Consider the following 19,063-nt stretch of genomic DNA (forward strand, 5'->3'; position numbering starts at 1 on the left):
GAAATAAGGTCTTAAATGCATCCTACCCATTCCTCCGTCCTGGAAACCCAATGGCACTCAGAGAGCTGGCCGCGAGCCAAGAGCCGTGAAGCCAAAAAGCCCCCCAAGACCCGCGTGTCTGTTTTTTATACCAAACCTGGCAGCTTAACTCCACCCTCAGGTTCCGGCAACCTTCCCTTTGGTGGTGATTTGTCTTTCCCAATGTCCTGATGGCTTTGGTCTGGAGTGGGGGTGGAGTCCACAAAGCCCGTATGGAATTAGCTTAGGACATCCTTTTCCTCCTAACATGAGGACTTTTGTAAGTGACCTCTCAGGACTCCCTTTCCACCTTGTGATAATGGGTTGTACCCAGTTTATTCCTAACTCTAGTCATTGGCAAATTGAATCTCTTGATTTCCCCTTTTAGGGGCCTTCTAGTTGCTGAATTCCAATATTGACATGACTAGCTAATGTTAAAACCTGTATGCCTTAGTTTGTGCAGTGAATTTTATTATAATCATGATCTTTATTGCTTAAATACAAACTTGGTGTAGTGTTTTTTAGTTTTTAAGGAATTAAGATAGGCAAAAGTTTATTTATTCCAAAAGTGAGTTCGGGATTAAACTAAAAAGAGAACCTGGGTCTTCTGAATTTGCTTAATCTTAGTATCATATCTAGCAATCTTTAATTCTTCATGCCAAGGACCTCATATTACCTGGCTATCTTCTTTCTTCCTTTTATCCCCTCTTCTTTAACTGTCATGTATTTCCTATCAGATTCTGCTTCACTTCTTTTTGACAGTCTCTATTCCTAAAATCATCCATTTTCTTTAAAGCTCTTTTGGCCTTATTCTGAGCACTGTGTATCCCAAAACTATATATGCCATAGGTTGGCCTATTATATTCTTCTTTTTGAATACATATAATCAAAACTTTCTATTAGTAAGTTTTATTTATCATCTTCCTATCAAAAAGATTTGAAGTTTCAATAGAATGCTTTCCTTTGTGTCCATTTTGCTGAAATGATTGCCTTCTAATGAACCCTTCTTAGAACCTGGCAATACCTATCCCATGCTGATGTTTAATACTAGCCTTTACTCAAATGAAAAGTGATGGAATGTAGTACTTACTCTTCACTAATCTATTCTGGCTCTCAAATTCTGTGTCTACAAATAAACATTACCAGTATAAATAAACTTCATTTCCTATACTTAAAACCTTGAAAATCTTCTAACCCAACAGAAATCTCATCTGTGAAAAGGCAAACAGACAAACATATACTACTGACATTCTCTTCAATTTTAATCCTATTTGTCTTCAACTGGGATCCAATCCTCTTAGAAAGATGCTGCTCCTTGAACAGTACTATTTGAGACCAAAACTAGCATATTAATGCAATTCTTCTTATTAAATATCTCAAGAGTTTTGTTTCTTTATCCATTTCTTTGTAAACAGGCAGCCACTATATTTTTTAGTAGTGAATTTCAAAATCCTTTTTAACCTTATAGGTCCCAGGTTAGCCAAGGATGGCTGCAGCTTCATATGATCAGTTGTTAAAGCAAGTTGAGGCACTGAAGATGGAGAACTCAAATCTTCGACAAGAGCTAGAAGATAATTCCAATCATCTTACAAAACTGGAAACTGAGGCATCTAATATGAAGGTATCAAGATTGTGACTTTTAATTTTAGTTTATCCATTTTGATTCAGTATTCCTTCTTGTAAACATGAGGTGAGATACTTTACTCACCTAAAAGTGCATTTTAAGTTAAGCAGTAATATAGACATTTTCTTCCAAAAGTCAGCAATTATATTTTTTAAATAAAGTGTTTTATTTTCAACCAGTGAATCATATAAAGAAAATAATTATATAAACTCCAGTGACTATTTTGTTAGTTCTTAATTATTAAGGTTAAAAACAAGAGACTTACTTCAGCATCACTATACTGAGGCTGGGTTTCTGTATAATTCTTAGGAACAAACAACACAACTTTAAGATACAGTTGACCTTTGAAGAACACAGGTCAAGAGAAACTACCCCAGTAGTTGAAAATCTGTATAACTTTTGTCTCTGCATAAACTTGCCTACAATTCTCTTCTGGTATCTATAACAGGATTGGTTTTATTACCTCTCTTTCCCCAATATCAAAGCTCAAAGATGTTCAAGTTTCTTATAGTTGAATCTCCATATCTATGGATTCCACAGATTTGTGGATTCCACAGATTTGTGGGTGATTGCATCTGTGAATGCAAAACCTGCAAATATGTAAGACCAACTATATTTATTGGGAGAAAAAATCCATGTGTAAGTGGAACCATGCAGCTCAAACTGGTGGTGTTCAATGTTCTATATATCTCAGTTATTAAATATAGCTTTACTCTCCAACTCTTAGATTTTGTTTCCACTTAAAGTGATGTGATGGTCGAGAAAACCAGGGAGGCCTTGTGAAATTCCTGTCCTAAACTAAAAGTCAGTACCTGGTCCTATTACTGGTTTTGCCAAAAGCTGAGTTTTATCACCTTTAGGTACTCTTCTGGCCTTATTTGGAAAACATAGACATTGTGCTAGCCAAGATGATTTCCATACCACTTTCAATTCCTGAAAGTGGCTTGCTAAATAGCATTGAAAGCTGTAATAACCTCAAAGAATAAAATATTCCAGTCTGCAGTGATGAAAATATATTCTAATTTCAAAATACTTGGGATTAAAATTAGCTGTTTTAGCTTTGAAACTGAGGCAGATTCTCTTTTCACCTAATTGGAGATCATCAACAAAACTGTTGGCTACCTCCTTCTCTTTAAAAAATAATCTTCTTTTGTGTTGTTTCTGTCCTAAAGCTATTTTAACATCTGGCTTCCTGACTCTATTCTTCCTGTCTGCTCTCTACTCTTATGCCTTACTCATTTCCTATTTTCTTCTAGATCTTTTTCTATGCATTTTGAGGTTGCCCATATCCTTTAAGCTTCTATATATCACTAAACTATATTTGCTCCTCTTTACACTTAATATTTAGTATCATAACAATTAAACCTTTTCTTTATATATACTATCCTACCTATCTATAAATCTGTCTACCTGTAAATCTTTTCTATCTAATTGCCTGTTTCTTCAGTAAAAGCTATCCTCAGCAATAATAGATCTCCAAATTCTTTTGGAGTAAGGTAGAGTATAAAAACACAATTTTTTTTTTTACCCACAGACTATGAGTGATCTTAAAAACATGAATCATTAATCTAATAGGCTGAAAAGAACAGCTGTGTATTCTAACTCTAATCAGCATAATATATCTAAAATTGTACATGGCATATGTCTTTAAAAATTTAAAAATACAGAATTTAAGATTCCCAACAGGAGTGCTCTTTCATCTATTCTGGAGGTACAGTTTACAGGGAATTCCTCCCACCAGTCTATCTGGATGTCCATTTTGTGGTATGAAAATGTGAGATCACTTTTTAAGTTTTTTATTTGACTAAATGAAAATTTCTTTTTGGAAGACATTTACCTTGCTCTTATATTCATCTCCATGCTGAAGTGGAATGTTTCTCAGAATAACAGTGCAAGTCAAACCCTAAATTTTACAGTGGAATATCAGTTTAGCCTTGTGGTATCATATTCATCATGAATACTAACAGTTAAGATTTGTCAGAACTTACCATGAATTGATTACTACTCAACACATGCTTCTGCAGATATCCTTGCAGATCCATTTCTTTATTTCTTTAGGATTGGGCATATGGTACTATAGCAGTTACAACCTTATAATGTAATTATTTATCTCTCATTAACATGTTTAAAACTGCTAAAGAGCAGGAATCCTTACCTATTTCTTTTTGTCCTAGAATGTTGATTTGTGCAGACACATGGAAGCATTGTCACTTCCTTCCTACATTCTGGAGGTAGTCCAAAACAATGGTTAGTCGCCCTCAAAACTTACTAGACTTCATACTCAATTTACATAATCATATAAATGATTATGTAAATAATCATTGAATCATGTTACCTCATCATTAGCCTATCAATATCTAAGCCAAAGACAGAAAGGCATGCCTCCAAATTTATGCAGTTATACCATCTAGTGGCAAAAGAGAACATTGCTTTGCTGTTGATTACATGATAGTGATGTAAACTGTAAAAAACGTGTGTGTGTGTGTGTGTGTAAGGGAAATATGTTCACAACAGTTAGGAAAATGTGACCACTGACTACACATTTGAAAATATTAAGGAAATAATTATTTTTCACATATAATGGTCAGATTGTAGTTAAGTTTAGAAAGAATCCCTGTTTAAATATACATATTGAAATATTTACAGAAGAAATGGTGTGATGTTTAAGACTTGCTTTAAAAATAAATGTTAGTGGAAGGGAGGATATGGAAGAAGTATCTACAGTGTGATTGAAACAAGGTTGGATTGGAAATTATCAAAGCTAGATGTGAAGATACTACAAGGAAGTTTGATTTTTGTAATAAAATCAGTTTCGTGGGATTTCAGTGACCTGGAATCAGATAAATGCAGAAATTAAACTTTTTTTAAAAAATCATGTGGTCTGTTTTTTACTCCAGGGTTAAAAGTCAATTTACTTCAAAATGCTGAGCATAGCAGCAAGATAAATGTGGTCATGTAGATATATGAAATATTTAAACAGATACAGCGTATAGAAAAATTACCTCTAGACAAATTATTATTGAACCATTTATATCCTTGTTGTATTTTGACAAAATGAAACATTATAAACCATAAAATCATATACATGTAAAGTATCTTTTCAGAGTTTGAGGGGAAAATGCAAAATAAAAATTCAGAATGACAAATTTCTTAATTTATTTTGAAAATTTAATTATCAAATGTACTTTCATCTGGCCAAGTAAATGTATCTATAGCTCTAATGTAAAAACAAAATAAACAAACAAAACACAGAAGAGGAAAAGTACAACTTCCCTGAAATGACACAATTGCAGAGTAATAAATGCTATCTATTCACTGATATGCTCAGAGCACATTCCAGCTCTAAAAAATAATTATATAATGTTTCTAAAATCTTAAAAATGATTTTTCAAAGTAATATGTGATTATATAATAAAATTTTAAGACTAAATTTCTAGAATTTATAAATACAAATGAATTTTCTTACCCTCAGGATTACATGTTAATTTTAACAGCTGTTATTATTCAAAACATTTCTTGAAATATTTTATGTGGAATTGCTTTACAGTTGTGTTGCCTTTTCTTTTAAAAGCTCTTTGTTTCTTCTAGGTTGTATGTAGTATGTATCCACAGGCAATCAGTTGTACTACAGTAACTAAAAACAGTGGATAATAAATTCTTGGATAAAAAATTGTGTTTTAAAAGACATTGGAGACCTGTAGAATCATCAAGAACTGCATTAACTAAAATTCCAAAGACTTTTTTTCTAAATGAGCTTTAGGTCATTGGTAACTTTCTTTCCCAGGCATATTTGTTGGTACTGTGTACAGACTTATACTCATTGGCCCAAACAGGACTTCACTGGAAACTAGAAAAGAACTAGTTGAGATCTTAACAAACATCTGAAATGTTAACATTTAGAGAAGCTCTAACTGCATGGCTGGTTTCCACCATGGAACATTGGCTGTCTTGTGGTGAAGCATGTTGGGGATGAACTAGGAAGGCAAAGTCCTGCCAGAGAGGAAAGATTACTTTCACACAACTGGTCTCCTCCTTATGACATTTACCAGATTTTGCACTTTGTGGAGCAGGAGATTAAAGACCTAAGCTTGCACACTCTTAAGGAGCAGAACTTTAAGGGCTAAATGAATCAGGTGTCATCTAAGAATATGGCTGATCTAGAAGGGTGAAGAGAAATATGCCATGATCTTGTAGTGTTTGAGAGACACAACCTAATAAATAGGAGAAGAGACCTGCCTTTAACTTGGCTGGTTTCCCTTTCAAGATAAATGTTAGATTTTGTGGAGCTGTGTAAGTTAGCTAGCTAAGATTTTAGAGATAGAAACCTCTAATATTTTTAGAGAGACATACAAGTAGCTTAGCAAACCAAATGAGTGTGAATTTCACTTAAACAGAAATTGCAATTCATTATCGGTTCCTGATGGGTTGGAGGAATTCAGACCCCTAAAAGTGGAAAGGAAAAATACAGTCATCTTAAGTCTCTTTTAGTCTTAAATACATAATGATTGGCACACTGTCAAAAATTATAAAAAATGCAAAGAAACAAAATGATTATGAAGAGAATAAATAATAGAGGTAATTGCAAATATTATCTAGATATTAGTAGTCAGGAATTTTTACAGTTATTTATATATGTCCTGAAGAAAGAAATGATGGATAAAATGAATGAAAAGTCAGAAAATTTTGACAGAGAATTAGCACCTATAATAATTACTGTAGGACTGGAAAATATATTGATATTAACTAGATGGATTTGACAGCAAACTAAACACAATTAATGAACTTGCGAAAAGACCAAATTAGTGAACATGTAAAAGGGACAATAGGAAATATCCAAACTGAAGCACAGAGATAAAGAAATGAAAACATAAAGCAATGTATAAGAAGTATGAGGACACAGACAAACAGATAAAAGCAAACATAATTAAAGTCTCAGAAGGACAGGAGAAAAGAATGAAGCAAAAATAACATTTGAAGAGGTAGTGGCTGAGAATTAATGTAAAGACACTGTGGTAATTAAGGTCAACTAGAGACTAACAGAAGTAGAGCTAATACCAACATGTGATCCCCTGATTCATGACCAAGGCATCCTTGCAAATCGCTGGGATAAGGGTGGTCTTTTCAGTAAATGGCACAGGACCAATTAGTTATCTGTATAAAAAAATAATTAAGCTAGAGCCCTAACTCATATCATAAAATTAATTCATAAGAGAGAGAATAGTGGCCTCTAGAAGTAAACACAGGAAACAGTTTCATATCATTAGAGTGTGCAGTGATTTAAGCAGAATTTTAAAGCACTATTATAACAATTGATAAATTGAATGTTATTAAAATCAAGAACTTTTCTTCAAAAGACTGTTATATATCTATAGAATAATTGACCTTTAGGGCAAGTGGAAATTCTTAGAACACATTAAGGACTAAACAAAAGAAAAATACATAAAATGAATTTCTTTAAAACATGAAACTAAATTAAAATTAAAATCTAACAAAATAAAGTCAGCTTTTAAAAACATGGGCCAAAGACTTGAAAAGACAATTCAAAATGGAGGCTAAGTGGTCCATAAGCATATGGAAAAGGATTAAACTTCCTTATTAATCATCAGAGAAATGCACTTATCACTTCACCTGTACTCAAATCACTGAAATTTAGAAGACTAGTGCCAAATGTAGAACATTGGGATACTCGTATTGCTGGTGGAAATACAAACTGATGGAACCTTTTTGGAAAACCATTTAACAATTTCTTTAAGACCTATGACTCAGCATTTGAACTTCCAGATGTGTACTCAAGAGAATTGAGTGTATATATCCACTAAAATATATGTGCAAGAATGTGCATAAAAACATTCTTCATGATAGCTTTCAAACTAGTGACAACCCAAATGCCTATGAAGAGGATAAAGAATAAAATCATCTGAGGCATAGTCATACAATGAACTGTTAGTCACATTAAAAAGTAATTAATCTATATATGCAACAGCATGGGTGAATCCCTTATTTTGTTGAGAAACATGAGACACAAAAGACTTTGAGTATATTCATATTACATTCACAAGCATATCACACTAATTAGGAGAGAAGTCAGAATAGTGTTTTCCTTTGTGCAGCACATATTGTTTGGTATGGTGTGGAAGGGAACTTTAATGGGTTCTATGTTCTTCACCTGGGTAGTGATTACATGGATGTGGAAATTCATCAGATACCTCAGGTTAGTGTACTTTTTGGGTGTACACTTGGCCCTCTGTGCCCTCATCCTCAAATTCAACCAACCACAGGTAAAAATACATAATGCATAACATTGCCAGACATAACATAGCCAGACAACAATTCGTTGTATGACTATGCCTCAGTTGATTTTATCCTTTATCCTCTTCATAGGCATTTGGGTTGTTACTAGTTTGAAAGCTATCAAACTAGTAACATTTCTTGTCATTCCCAAACAGTGCAGTATAGCATCTATTTATATAGCATTTACATTGTATTAGATAATCTAAATCACAATGAGGTGATTTAAAGTGTACGGAGGATCAGTATAAGTTATATCCAAGTTTTGTGTTTTTTTTTTAAAGATTGATTTATTTATTTTATACAAGAACCGGGGCACAGGCCAGATGTGGGGGAGGGTGAGAGGATTCACCAGAGACAGAGCAGGGGAACAGAACAGGCAGACTGACGAAATACACTGCTGAGGGGAGCAGCGGGCAAGACAGGAGAGGTCTGTTGCACCATGTGGGACTGTTGCCTGCCGGCCGGGATCAAACTGGCACTGCAGAGGCTGCAGAAAGCTTCACAATGCAGCGCTCAAGAGCCTGCGCCACCAGAGGAGGCCCTATATCCAAGTATTTATGTAACTTTTATATAAGGGGTTTGAGCATCTACAGAATTTTGTATCCACAGGGGTCTTGCAAACAAATCCCCTGCAAATACTGAAAGTGTATTTTTACCTCAATTGAGAAAAACAAAAAAACTTAATTGTCATTACTAAATAGCCATAAACTAGTCACAACTAAGTAGTAAATAACACGGTGATACTGGATGATGTCATCTTGAGGCAAAAAGGGGACATGACTGTAAAATGCCCAACTTTTTTTAGTGAGCCTTATAACTCAGAATTTACAAAAATAATTTTATTAGAAAAAGTAGCTTTCCAGGACTGCTTTGAAAGTCTTTCTTTAAAAACAATTTTTAAAACTTAAATTTCAATAATTTTATTAACTTTTATAGTTTCTTTCAATAGATTTCTAGCAATTGGTACAGAAGCCTTAAAAAAATGTTATTACAAGTGGTGCATTTTCACTATATTTAAAAATTAGGAAATTTTGGAAAAACAAAAAGATATCAAAATCACATTTGAAAAAGAAACCCTCAAATCCCAATAACAAGATAACTTTGATATAGGTGTATATGTATATTTTTCTCTCATGCATTTGATTGGATCATTTTTAGTGTTCTGATCTTTTTTCCCTTAATATAGTGTTACCTTAGTTGCATGGCACTACACATATAGCTAATGGCATAAGTTTATTTAATTTTTAATGTTAAACTTTCAAGCATAAGTTGTTTTGGATGCTGCTTTAATTTTTTATTATCATGTACTTTAAAGATCATTAATGTGCCATTAGTTTTGAAGAATTGGGTATATACTTTTGTCATGCCAAGGATTTCTTTTTATTATTGTTTTTAAATCTGTATACCTTGTTTGAAAACAATTATTTTTTGGTGATTCCTATTGTTTAAAAATTAAGAAACAAGACAAGCAAAAAAATTACTTAAATGTTCCAAGTTCCAGAGATACCGCTGTTAATATCTTGATAATTATTTTCAGTGTCAGCATCACCTATGAAGTTTTTGAATATACAAATTCTCAGCCTTTACCCCAGACTTATTGAATAAGCAGTCTTATGTTGTAACAAACTGTTTAGTTGATTCTGATACAAGCTGAAGCTTCAGAACCACTCTTGGCTTTGGAGAACAATCTTGTATAAAGAAAGAAAGAAAGACTGATGATCATAACTGTGCTTTAAAAGACTTATACTCTGATAGCTCTGGGCAAGATAGGACCATTTAATAGATTATTTTAATTATTTTGGTGGGATTGATCACATGGATGATGAATAGAAATTGAATAGACTAGAATAGATATTTCAGTAGAAAAGAGGTGGCTATGAGAAAGTTTATTAGAGGTTAAATCTACGGAATTTGATTACTGCTTAGGGATAGAGAAGGGACACAAAGCATTTGAGTCTGGAGGGGGAAAGGCCTTTTAAATTAAAAAAAAAAAGCAAAGGATAGTTTTTTATCACACAAAATGATATGTTTACATATAAATGTTTACATATGAAGTGCTTGTCATCCAGAGCCAAAACATCTAGTCACATTGGGAAGACCTTCAGACTCATAAGCATTAGACACATGTAATTGGAAGTCTCTTTCAGAAAGATATGTTAAATTGTAAGACAGGTTTGTTTAACAAGCAGGGATAAATTAAAGGATCATTGAAGGGTGTAGTGCCAGGAAGGCACAGAGCTGGTTCTCTGATCTGAGCAGACGAGTAAAGGAGAATCTTGGAGCTCTCGGTAGCTATTTCAGGGTTTTATTGAGCTTTTACATGTAGTGTGGCAACCAGGTACATGGCAAGCAGGGGTTGGGGGATGGGGTTAGGAGGCTGGCAGGCCTCCCAGCCCCTGGGAATCTTCACTCTTTATTGGACTCTTTCACACTCTTGTGGCCTCTGCTTCTCACTCTCCTGTTTCTCTTTCCTTCTGGTAATTCCTGGCACTCTACACCACTCCACTCCACAAAAGTGAATAGAATACAACTGAATATAACAATGTAACAAAATCCAGGCGCCCACCATCAGGCATGCATTCAGGACCACAGGGATCCATCATCAATCCTAATGGTGGGAGGGCAGAAAAAACTGACATTTACCCTACAAAGGTGTTAAATCATTAGCAATATATGGAAAGAGAATTGGGGTCCTAGGAAACCATAGACTATGAGAGTACTTGTCAAACTTGTGGAAGAGCTGGTGTCCTGAATTTTGTAGTAGACATCTTAAGGGTCTTCATTTTTTTCAAGGGAGTCTTCCGCTCTAAAATTTGTTACCTAACCCACAGATGTCGTGCACTCTGAATGTAATATTTTGAATGTGAATAACAGTCACCTCCATATCACTAACATCTTATCGAAGCCTTTTGGTCTTCTACATGGTCTTTTATTTGAAGGTTTGGTGTTAAGTTCACAAAGAAATTCTTTTTTTTTTTTTAGAGATTTATTTACGCATACAAGAACTGGGGTGGAAGCCAAAGATGCGAGGGGTGAGAGGATTCACCAGAGACAGATTGGGGAGCAAAATAGGTGGATCTACTGAAATACACTGCTGAGGGGAGGGTCTACTGCCCATATATATGGGTTAGCTCCCTGGCCAGGGATCAAAGTCGTGTTGCAGTGGCTGGTGATTGCTTGATAGTGCTGGGACTTTAACCCTGAGCCACCAGGAAGACCCAAGAGATTCTTTTTTAATGTTTATAATGTCACCTTCAAGGTAAACCTGTGAAATTGTCTTTGCTTATTAATACACTTACTTTTTGACAGATTTGCTTTTCAATCTCTAATCTTTATCCATAGTTACAAGGTCATAAATGTTCAAATACATTGTCACATTTAGGAAAATAATTGACCAGAACTAGAATGGAATGCCTTATAATGTGGAAGACATAAATTAAGGAGCATGCAGAAAAAAAAAAAAAAACAGTAGAAAATGAAAAATTCCAACAATCTTTGAGAATATTTTGTCAAGAAGATGGTGGGATAGGGAAGAAAATATGGCATCAAAAGTCAAGAGGCAGTAAGCATGTAGTCATTTGAATATCTGCTAAATGTAAATCAGTATGCTAGTAGAATATACTTAAATGTGGCGTGTAAAAGCTTGACTATTTAATTGGGTACTAAATAAGATAGCATATTGAGTTAATTTGGTGTGTGTACAAGTTTTAAGAGACATGGATTCAGAAACATAACTAGTTTTTTGTGACTAGACTCAGTTGATACATCTGAAAAATGAGAGTAGTCTACCTTACTGTATGTTTTAAAAGTTAAAAGCAATGTATGTATGCTTTCTTGCACAGACATTCCCCAAACACCAAATATTTTGTAGTTGGGATAGTTTATTATTCATAATGATAGGTATTATATGAAGAGGCTTTATGGCTTGTGATCTCACATTGATCTGGAATACCTTTCCCCCTGGCATATCTAAATATCAAGAAATTTAGAATCATGTCTTCAAAAAGTTATTAGAATTTGTCATGTTAATCCATTGTATTCTTTTTTTACAGGAAGTACTTAAACAGCTACAAGGAAGTATTGAAGATGAAGTTATGACTTCTGGACAGATTGATTTATTAGAGCGCCTCAAAGGTAAATTTTTAAAAAGTGTTTTAAAGTAATTTTAAAGCTCCGGTGTCAGATGTATATATCCAAATTTAGCTTCTCTTGATTTGCATGTTGGTACCAATTTTCTTGGTGTGTGTTACAGCCTTACCCGTAAGGATGTAATTGTTAAAGTACGAATATGTAAGAAGTCTATTTGCTAGTCATGTCTTCAGTTGAACACTTAAACTGGCTTTGAATAAACTGTTTTGGATCACTTCCTTGAAAATTTTTTTTAAACCTCATTGCTATTCTGGTGATCACTAAATAGACCTCTAATAAGCCATAGAGTATCCTGTACTTCAAATGTGAAGAAATAGTACTCATCTTTGTTCCTTCCAGTATAGAAATGTTTTATCTTCTCACATATATAAACTGATTATAAAGCATATGTTGCAGAATTTCTAAAGGGTGTCTTTTTCACTTTGTTGGTTAAAGATTTGTCGTGCAGCCATCCCATGCTGGGTGGGTTCATTGTCAGTTCTCGCAGATGGAAAAAAAGAGAATTTGGAGCCTTTGATAGATTTTGCAGTCCTTTAATACTGCTACAGGGGACCAGGCAAACAGGAAAAGAGAGAGTCCAACTGCTGAGAGAAACAGAATAGCAGTTCAACTGGTAGTCCCCTTTACACTGTTAAGTGCCCCTAGCCATACAACTGATACATTGTTGCAAATGCATACCCAAATGGTGAAAAACAGCATTTCAAAGTATGGGCTCTCTGCTGTGTAGAAAGAGAAAAGTAACCTTTCAAGGTTCCATTGTCAAAAGAGAATGTCCTTACCTATAAATGAATCTAGGTGGTGAGATTACCTTTGGGTGCCCAAATACATTATTATCTAGCAGGAATTTATGAAAGGTCATTTTGTCTTCTTTTTCATTGACAAACTCCTTTCCCCCCTGATTCAAGTTGATTTGAGGAAAAGTTCAGCCATTCTGTTTTTAAATAATTGTTTATTCATATCTATCGGTGGCTTCCTTATTTAGAAATTGTAGAAGTATAGCCTTTATTAAAGTGTGAACTTAGCCATTTTCTGACCCCCCCCCACTTTCTTTTATTCTTTCTCCTACCTTCACATTTATCTAGAACAAAGAATCAGTGGGTTTCTCAGAGCATTAGCATTTATGACAAGGATTTCCTTGAATAATTTTGCTACTCAATAACTGCTATAATTTAGTACTCCTATAGGCTTCATGTAATATATGTAATATATTTTCAACAATTTTAAAATGGATTAAAGTTGAATGCTAAAATATAAACCTAAGATGTCACTTTTAAAGCAATATAATTGCATCAGCAATATCTCAGACCACTTAAAGCAAGTATTATATAAAAACTTGTCTCTGTTTAATTTAGAACTTAACTTAGATAGCAGTAATTTCCCAGGAGTGAAACTGCGAACAAAAATGTCCCTCCGTTCTTATGGAAGCCGTGAAGGATCCATCTCTAGTCGTTCAGGAGAGTGCAGTCCTGTTCCTATGGGTTCATTTCCAAGAAGAGGGCTTGTGAATGGAAGCAGAGAAAATACTGGTTATTTAGAAGAACTTGAGAAAGAGAGGTAACTTTTCTTCATTAAATAGTAAATTGTATGCTCCAGTTTTGCTTTTATTTTGTCATTCACTGAAGATATGAATTATAAAGCATGTCTGGTGAGTGATCACTAACATTTAACATTTTATTAATTCAAAGACAGTATGTTATTGATTGTACTTACATTATTTTTTTAAAGATTATTTATTTATACAAGCACTGGGTACAGTCAGAAGCACGGGAGGGTGAGAGAATTCACCAGAGCCAGAGCAGGGAGCAGAACAGGCAGAAGGACCGAAGTACACTGCTGAGGGGAGCAGCGGGCGGCAGGAGGGGTCTGCGCGCCATGTGGGACCCTCCTCTGGTGACTGGGGATCAAAACAGCGCTTCAGAGGCTACGGGCAGCTTCGCAACCCAGCACTCAACCACTGCGCCACCGGGGAGGCCCTGATTGTACTTATATTAAATCTAAAAATATAACTGAGGCAATTTCTTGAGATTCTAAGACTTTGTCGCTTAAATACTTCAACTGCTCTGTACATTGAATAATCACATGATCACAATTGATGTCTGTTAAATTATGGAACTGATTTTTTAATGAATATCTTGTTATCTTTTGAATTGAAGTCATTAAATTTTAGATCCTACATCCCATATAATGTGACTATTTTTATTATGGAAATCCTATTCATACAGGGAAGCAAGGGTCACTAAAACCAGCCAAGGACACTGCCCTAATAATATAGTGATCACTGAGGTTTTCAGCCCCACACACAATTGCAAAACTACTCAGGTTCAGAGAACAATGGGATTTATTTAACAAATGAGGGAAAAACAAAGAGTTAATGAGGCCAAAAATTACCTTTACCTCACCTGAAGCGGTGTCCACTGTTTATAAGTCCTAAACAAAAGCAGCTAGGATGGCGTTTTCCCACCACTGATGACACAGAGCTTCTCTCCCAAACAGTAGGCCACATGCCACAATAGTCCACGTGCCCAAGATGGCGTCTTTCTGCCTCTGCTGACCTGGAGCATGCAGCAGCCAGACTGTATGCCAGGATCCAACTCATGAAGACAACAGAAGATGTAACAGGAGATGCTCCCGGAGCTGCTGAGATGTCCCAGCACCGCACCAGACAAGTGATAGTCAAAACGGCAGTTGGAGCAGCCAAATGACACTGTAAACAGCTACACTCACAGCTCAGTGAGGCACCTGGCTTCACGTCTTCTTCTTCTCTGCCATGCTGTAACAGCAGCAAAACCAGGAACAGTTTCAGTTGCTCGGCTAATTGCAAAGCCTTGGAACTTTTCTCTCTGAGATTGGCTACTGGAAGCCTCCACCTGCAGAGGCCCACAATAGCCTTCTAGAAGACCATGCGGTGGGGGCTGAAAACACTGACTCCTTAAATGCTGAATCTGAAGTGCTGAATCTCGAAGACTGAGTAATCCACACCTCCTTCTGCTGTCACTTATATTTCTTTTCAGTCACTGCACCCCAAAATGCAATACTTTCTAACCCTCATGAACACTCCCCTATATGGGACACCCCCTGAAGTCTTTGACTTCAGCCACTGGTTACATTATCACAGGTGGCCACAGTGAAACATTTCTTAATTTATCATTTTCAATACCTAAAAAACATTGCTTGACATATACAATGAATCTATTTTTCACATCTAATGTATTAATTTTTCTCTTCTTCAAATTAATGTATAGAAAATGCCCATCTTATCTCACTGAAAGACAAAAGCCCTTTCATTACTTTCTCTCTGATTTGGGTGTGCCCATCTATAAAAATAGGGATAGTCATCTGAACAGAAGTAGTGCTAAGCTTTCTGTCAATCTCTATGTCAGATTTTAAACCAGGACTATTTGTGTCTGACAGCATATCAGTCTCCTGAAAAATAAGATACTAAGGCCCATCTTCCCTTTCATCATCTTGTTTGAGCTCTATTAAGATGCAAAGGACTTCTGAGCATACTGAGTTTCCTAGGAACTCATTTTGTTTCATGTACATAAAGTTCTGCTTTTTTGTTAGTAGAGAAAAGTGGTAGAGTGTGAGAGTGACTCCAACATATCTTGTGTCCTCTTGGTTCTCATTGTGTGGGAGGGAGGTAAATTGAGACTTTCTGTAGCTGACATCTTTATTTTGTTTTCACACATGATGTATAGTTTGGTTAAGTCTAGTTTCAAACTCATTTTCCTTCTTCATCACTCTTTGATAAGAAATTTGATGAGTCTGATTCTCATTTCTTTGTAGCCAGCTGTTTTTGTTCCTTTGAAACTTTTAGAATGCCATGATATTTGTGTTTTATTCATCATGCTGGATGTTCACTGTTTCTTTTGATCTAGAGGTTTATCTTCTTTAACTTTTGAAATTTGTGTTATTTCCATGATGGTTTCCTTCTACTTTTCCTATTCTTCTTTCTAGACCTCTCTCATGTCATACATTAACTCTATGTTTATTACCTCATTTTCTGTTTTGCTCACAATAAGTACTAGAAGTAGTCAACCCTGGTCCTTAATTATGTAACTTTTTTAAATCTCACTTTTCTAGTCTGTAGAAATAGCATAAGAATAACTACTGGAGAACCAGCTCCTGTTTCTGGCCCGCAGTCTACTGCCCATCTTAGTCTAGACCACCACTTCTTCACACTGACATGCCTCTGAAAGCCACTACCTCTGCTCTAGTAAAGATTGAAATAATAGGTGGAACACACCTGGGTAATCCAGAAATCTTAGAGGGAAGTACTGAAAAATATATGGCAAGCTCCATTTGGCAAACCTTCTGATAACTTAATTTGGGGAAAAAAGAATGTTGATCACATTCTCCTTGCAAGACACAGGAGAATAGCATACCTTCATGCCTTCAGAAGAAACTACTAAGAAAACATCTGGCTTCTGAAGGAGGAGGACAGATCCATGTTGTAGTGACTTTTTGATATTTATTTTTTAAAGATTTATTGATTTATGCATGCAAGAACTGGGGTACAGGCAAGTGGTGCGGAGGATGAGAGGATTCACCAGAGACAGAGTGAGGAACAGAATAGGCGGATTGACACACTGCAGAGGGAAGCAGCAGGCAAGACAGGAGAGGTCTGTTGCACCATGTGGATAGCTCCTTGGCTAGCCGGAGACTAAACTCGGGCTGCAGAAGCTGCAGGTAGCCTCACAGTGCTGTGCTTAACCCCTTGCACCATCAGAGAGGCCCGACTTTTTGGTATTTAAGACTCCTTGAAGAAAGAGATTCAGCTCATCAGCATCATTATCATAAAGCAGTTCATAACAGGACTCCCACAAGGCTTCAGAGTTTTTATGGTGGAAGTCATTCCTGTACCAGGGAACTGTACCATATGCTAATGGTTGAGCCATTTTTGCCCCAAAACAAGAGCGGTCCTCATAGAGACTACTGAGAAGCTAGGACTCTGGTGCCATTCAAAAGGAACTTACTGTAGTTCCTGGGCAGACAGCTTCATGCTCAGGGGTGGATGTAATCAAAAAGACTGTGGCTCCAGTGGTGGCTCTTGCTAAGTAGCCTAGAATTTTTTATATGGGTATTGCCATGCAACAGATCACAGTTGCTGGAAAAAGCCCCAGAAAGTATTACTGGAAGTATGGAGTTGTGACCACCTGTCACCACCAAATGCCAATAAAGTAGACAGGAATTGCATCTTTAAGGTGTACTTTAATCAGACAGCTAGCAATCTGGAGGACAGGTGGCTAACACCCTAAAGAAACCATCTTAATATTTCATTTCCAGCTGCCTTTTTATAGTGAGTTGAACAAAGACAGTTCAGTAAGCAGGCCTTCACTGCTGCTAGGAGGCTGTGATGTCCAACCCCCAAAGCTCCTTACCACTCTCCTGGACTCCTGAACTCAGGCTCATCCCCCTGTGCTGAGGCTGCTCTTAAGATAGCACTGACTCCCTGCACTCCTCCAGAAGGGTCCTTGGGCTGGAAAATTAAACGTTAAGCAAAGAACAGACAGACCATAAACAGCCTGTGTAGGCAGATTTCCTGCTATACCATACATTGTGTCTTACCTCATCTCCTCCCCATCCCTAGCCCTTATCAGAAACACAGGACTTAAAGACCCTGAAAATAACACTAAAGCCAAAAGTTTAGGTTTTTATCCACTGTAGAACATAGAGTGAGGAGAGACCATATGCTTATCAGAGAGGCCTTCTAAAAAGACTTGCATTGTTTCAAAAAACAAGGAAAGCAAATGACCAGTAAACGTGTGCAGATAAATTTGACACTTAGAAAGGGAAGGAGACCATACCATTCATCTTTCCCTAATTAAATTTGTAACAATAAAGGGGGGAGATAACATCTTGTTTCCTGTGTTGCCAAGGCAAATGAAAAAGAAATGGTATCCTTTTGCTGTTTATGGTGTGACTATAAATTAGGACAATCTTTTTGGAGGGCAGTTTGGCAAAGTGTATCAAAAGCTTAATAGTTACACACACTTTGTGCTGGTCACTGCACTCCTGGGAATTTTTTTTTTTTAATTATAAGATTCAAAGAATGATGTATCAAGTGTTATAATAGTAAATATTCAAAACAATCTGACTATCTAAAAATTAGAGATAAATTAGGCATTAGCTCTAATTGGATTATAAAGCAACTGACATCTTTTTTTTCACAATTTTTAATCTCCTTAAGAATTGGTTGCTCTATAAAATGAAGTGAAAGTATTTACTGTAAGCATTAAAGTACTAATTTTGTTTTAAAATTTTACTTAAATGTACAAAAAGATTTCATATATTTGTATTTAGGGGGAAATGCTGGATAATATTAATTTTGTTTATATATTTCTGTGTTTTCAGGTTTTTTCTATAGTGTAATCAAATAGTAAATGTAATCAAATAGTAAACTTGTTTTAAAAATAAAAAATGGGTTTGGAAAAATCTAGTTCTTGAACACAGTTACTGTTAAGCAGCATTTAATATAGTAATACTGTAACTGGTGGCTGAAGCCATAAACTGTTACTGGTGGTGCCCCCTGGAGGGGATTGCTGTGAGGATGGATAGGCCCAGGGAAAATGCTAAAAAGTATGGCATTTGGGGCCTGGAGGGACTGATAAGTAATGTAAGTGACTGCAGAAGAGGGCACCAATTCATTCGGTCTTTAGGATTCAGCGGGTTTTCAGATCTTCAGCATTTGGGGTCAGCAAATTCCGGCCCCCACTACTGCCAGTCTTCTAGAAGGCTGTTATGGGCATCTGAACATGGCGAGGCCTCTAGCAGCCAACCTCAGAGAGGAAAAGTTTGGAGACTTTGCAAGTAGCCAAGCAAGTGAAACTGTTCCTTGTTTTGCTGCTGTTACCGCCTGGAAAGTGAAGACCCACAGCCAGGTGCCTCACTGAGCTATATGTGTGTGTGTGGGGGGGGGGGTGTCCCCGTTTATCAGGTCATTCAGCCACTGCACTGGTTGTCTTCAGTATTGCTTGTCTG

General features: G+C 36.1%; 1 protein-coding gene across 10 annotated transcripts in view; it reads left to right on the top strand.

The window, feature by feature from the left end:
- Positions 1–1,498: 1,498 nt before the first annotated feature.
- APC (APC regulator of WNT signaling pathway) overlaps positions 1,499–19,063 on the top strand; it is a gene marked incomplete at both ends in the record, with an annotated part of 105,833 nt that continues 88,268 nt past the window's right edge. For 8 of the 10 annotated variants that reach the window (XM_084233095.1, XM_084233096.1, XM_084233092.1 and 5 more), the window contains 3 exons: positions 1,505–1,639; positions 11,986–12,067; positions 13,435–13,636. In XM_084233095.1, the coding sequence (XP_084089221.1) occupies positions 1,505–1,639; positions 11,986–12,067; positions 13,435–13,636 (419 nt within the window). Of the gene's footprint in view, positions 1,640–11,985; positions 12,068–13,434; positions 13,637–19,063 lie in introns of all 10 variants that reach the window. The other 2 variants (XM_084233099.1, XM_084233091.1) reach the window with 1 other exon arrangement.

The sequence above is a fragment of the Talpa europaea genome (assembly GCF_964194135.1).
Source record: "Talpa europaea genome assembly, chromosome: 5".
Taxonomy (NCBI): domain Eukaryota; kingdom Metazoa; phylum Chordata; class Mammalia; order Eulipotyphla; family Talpidae; genus Talpa; species Talpa europaea.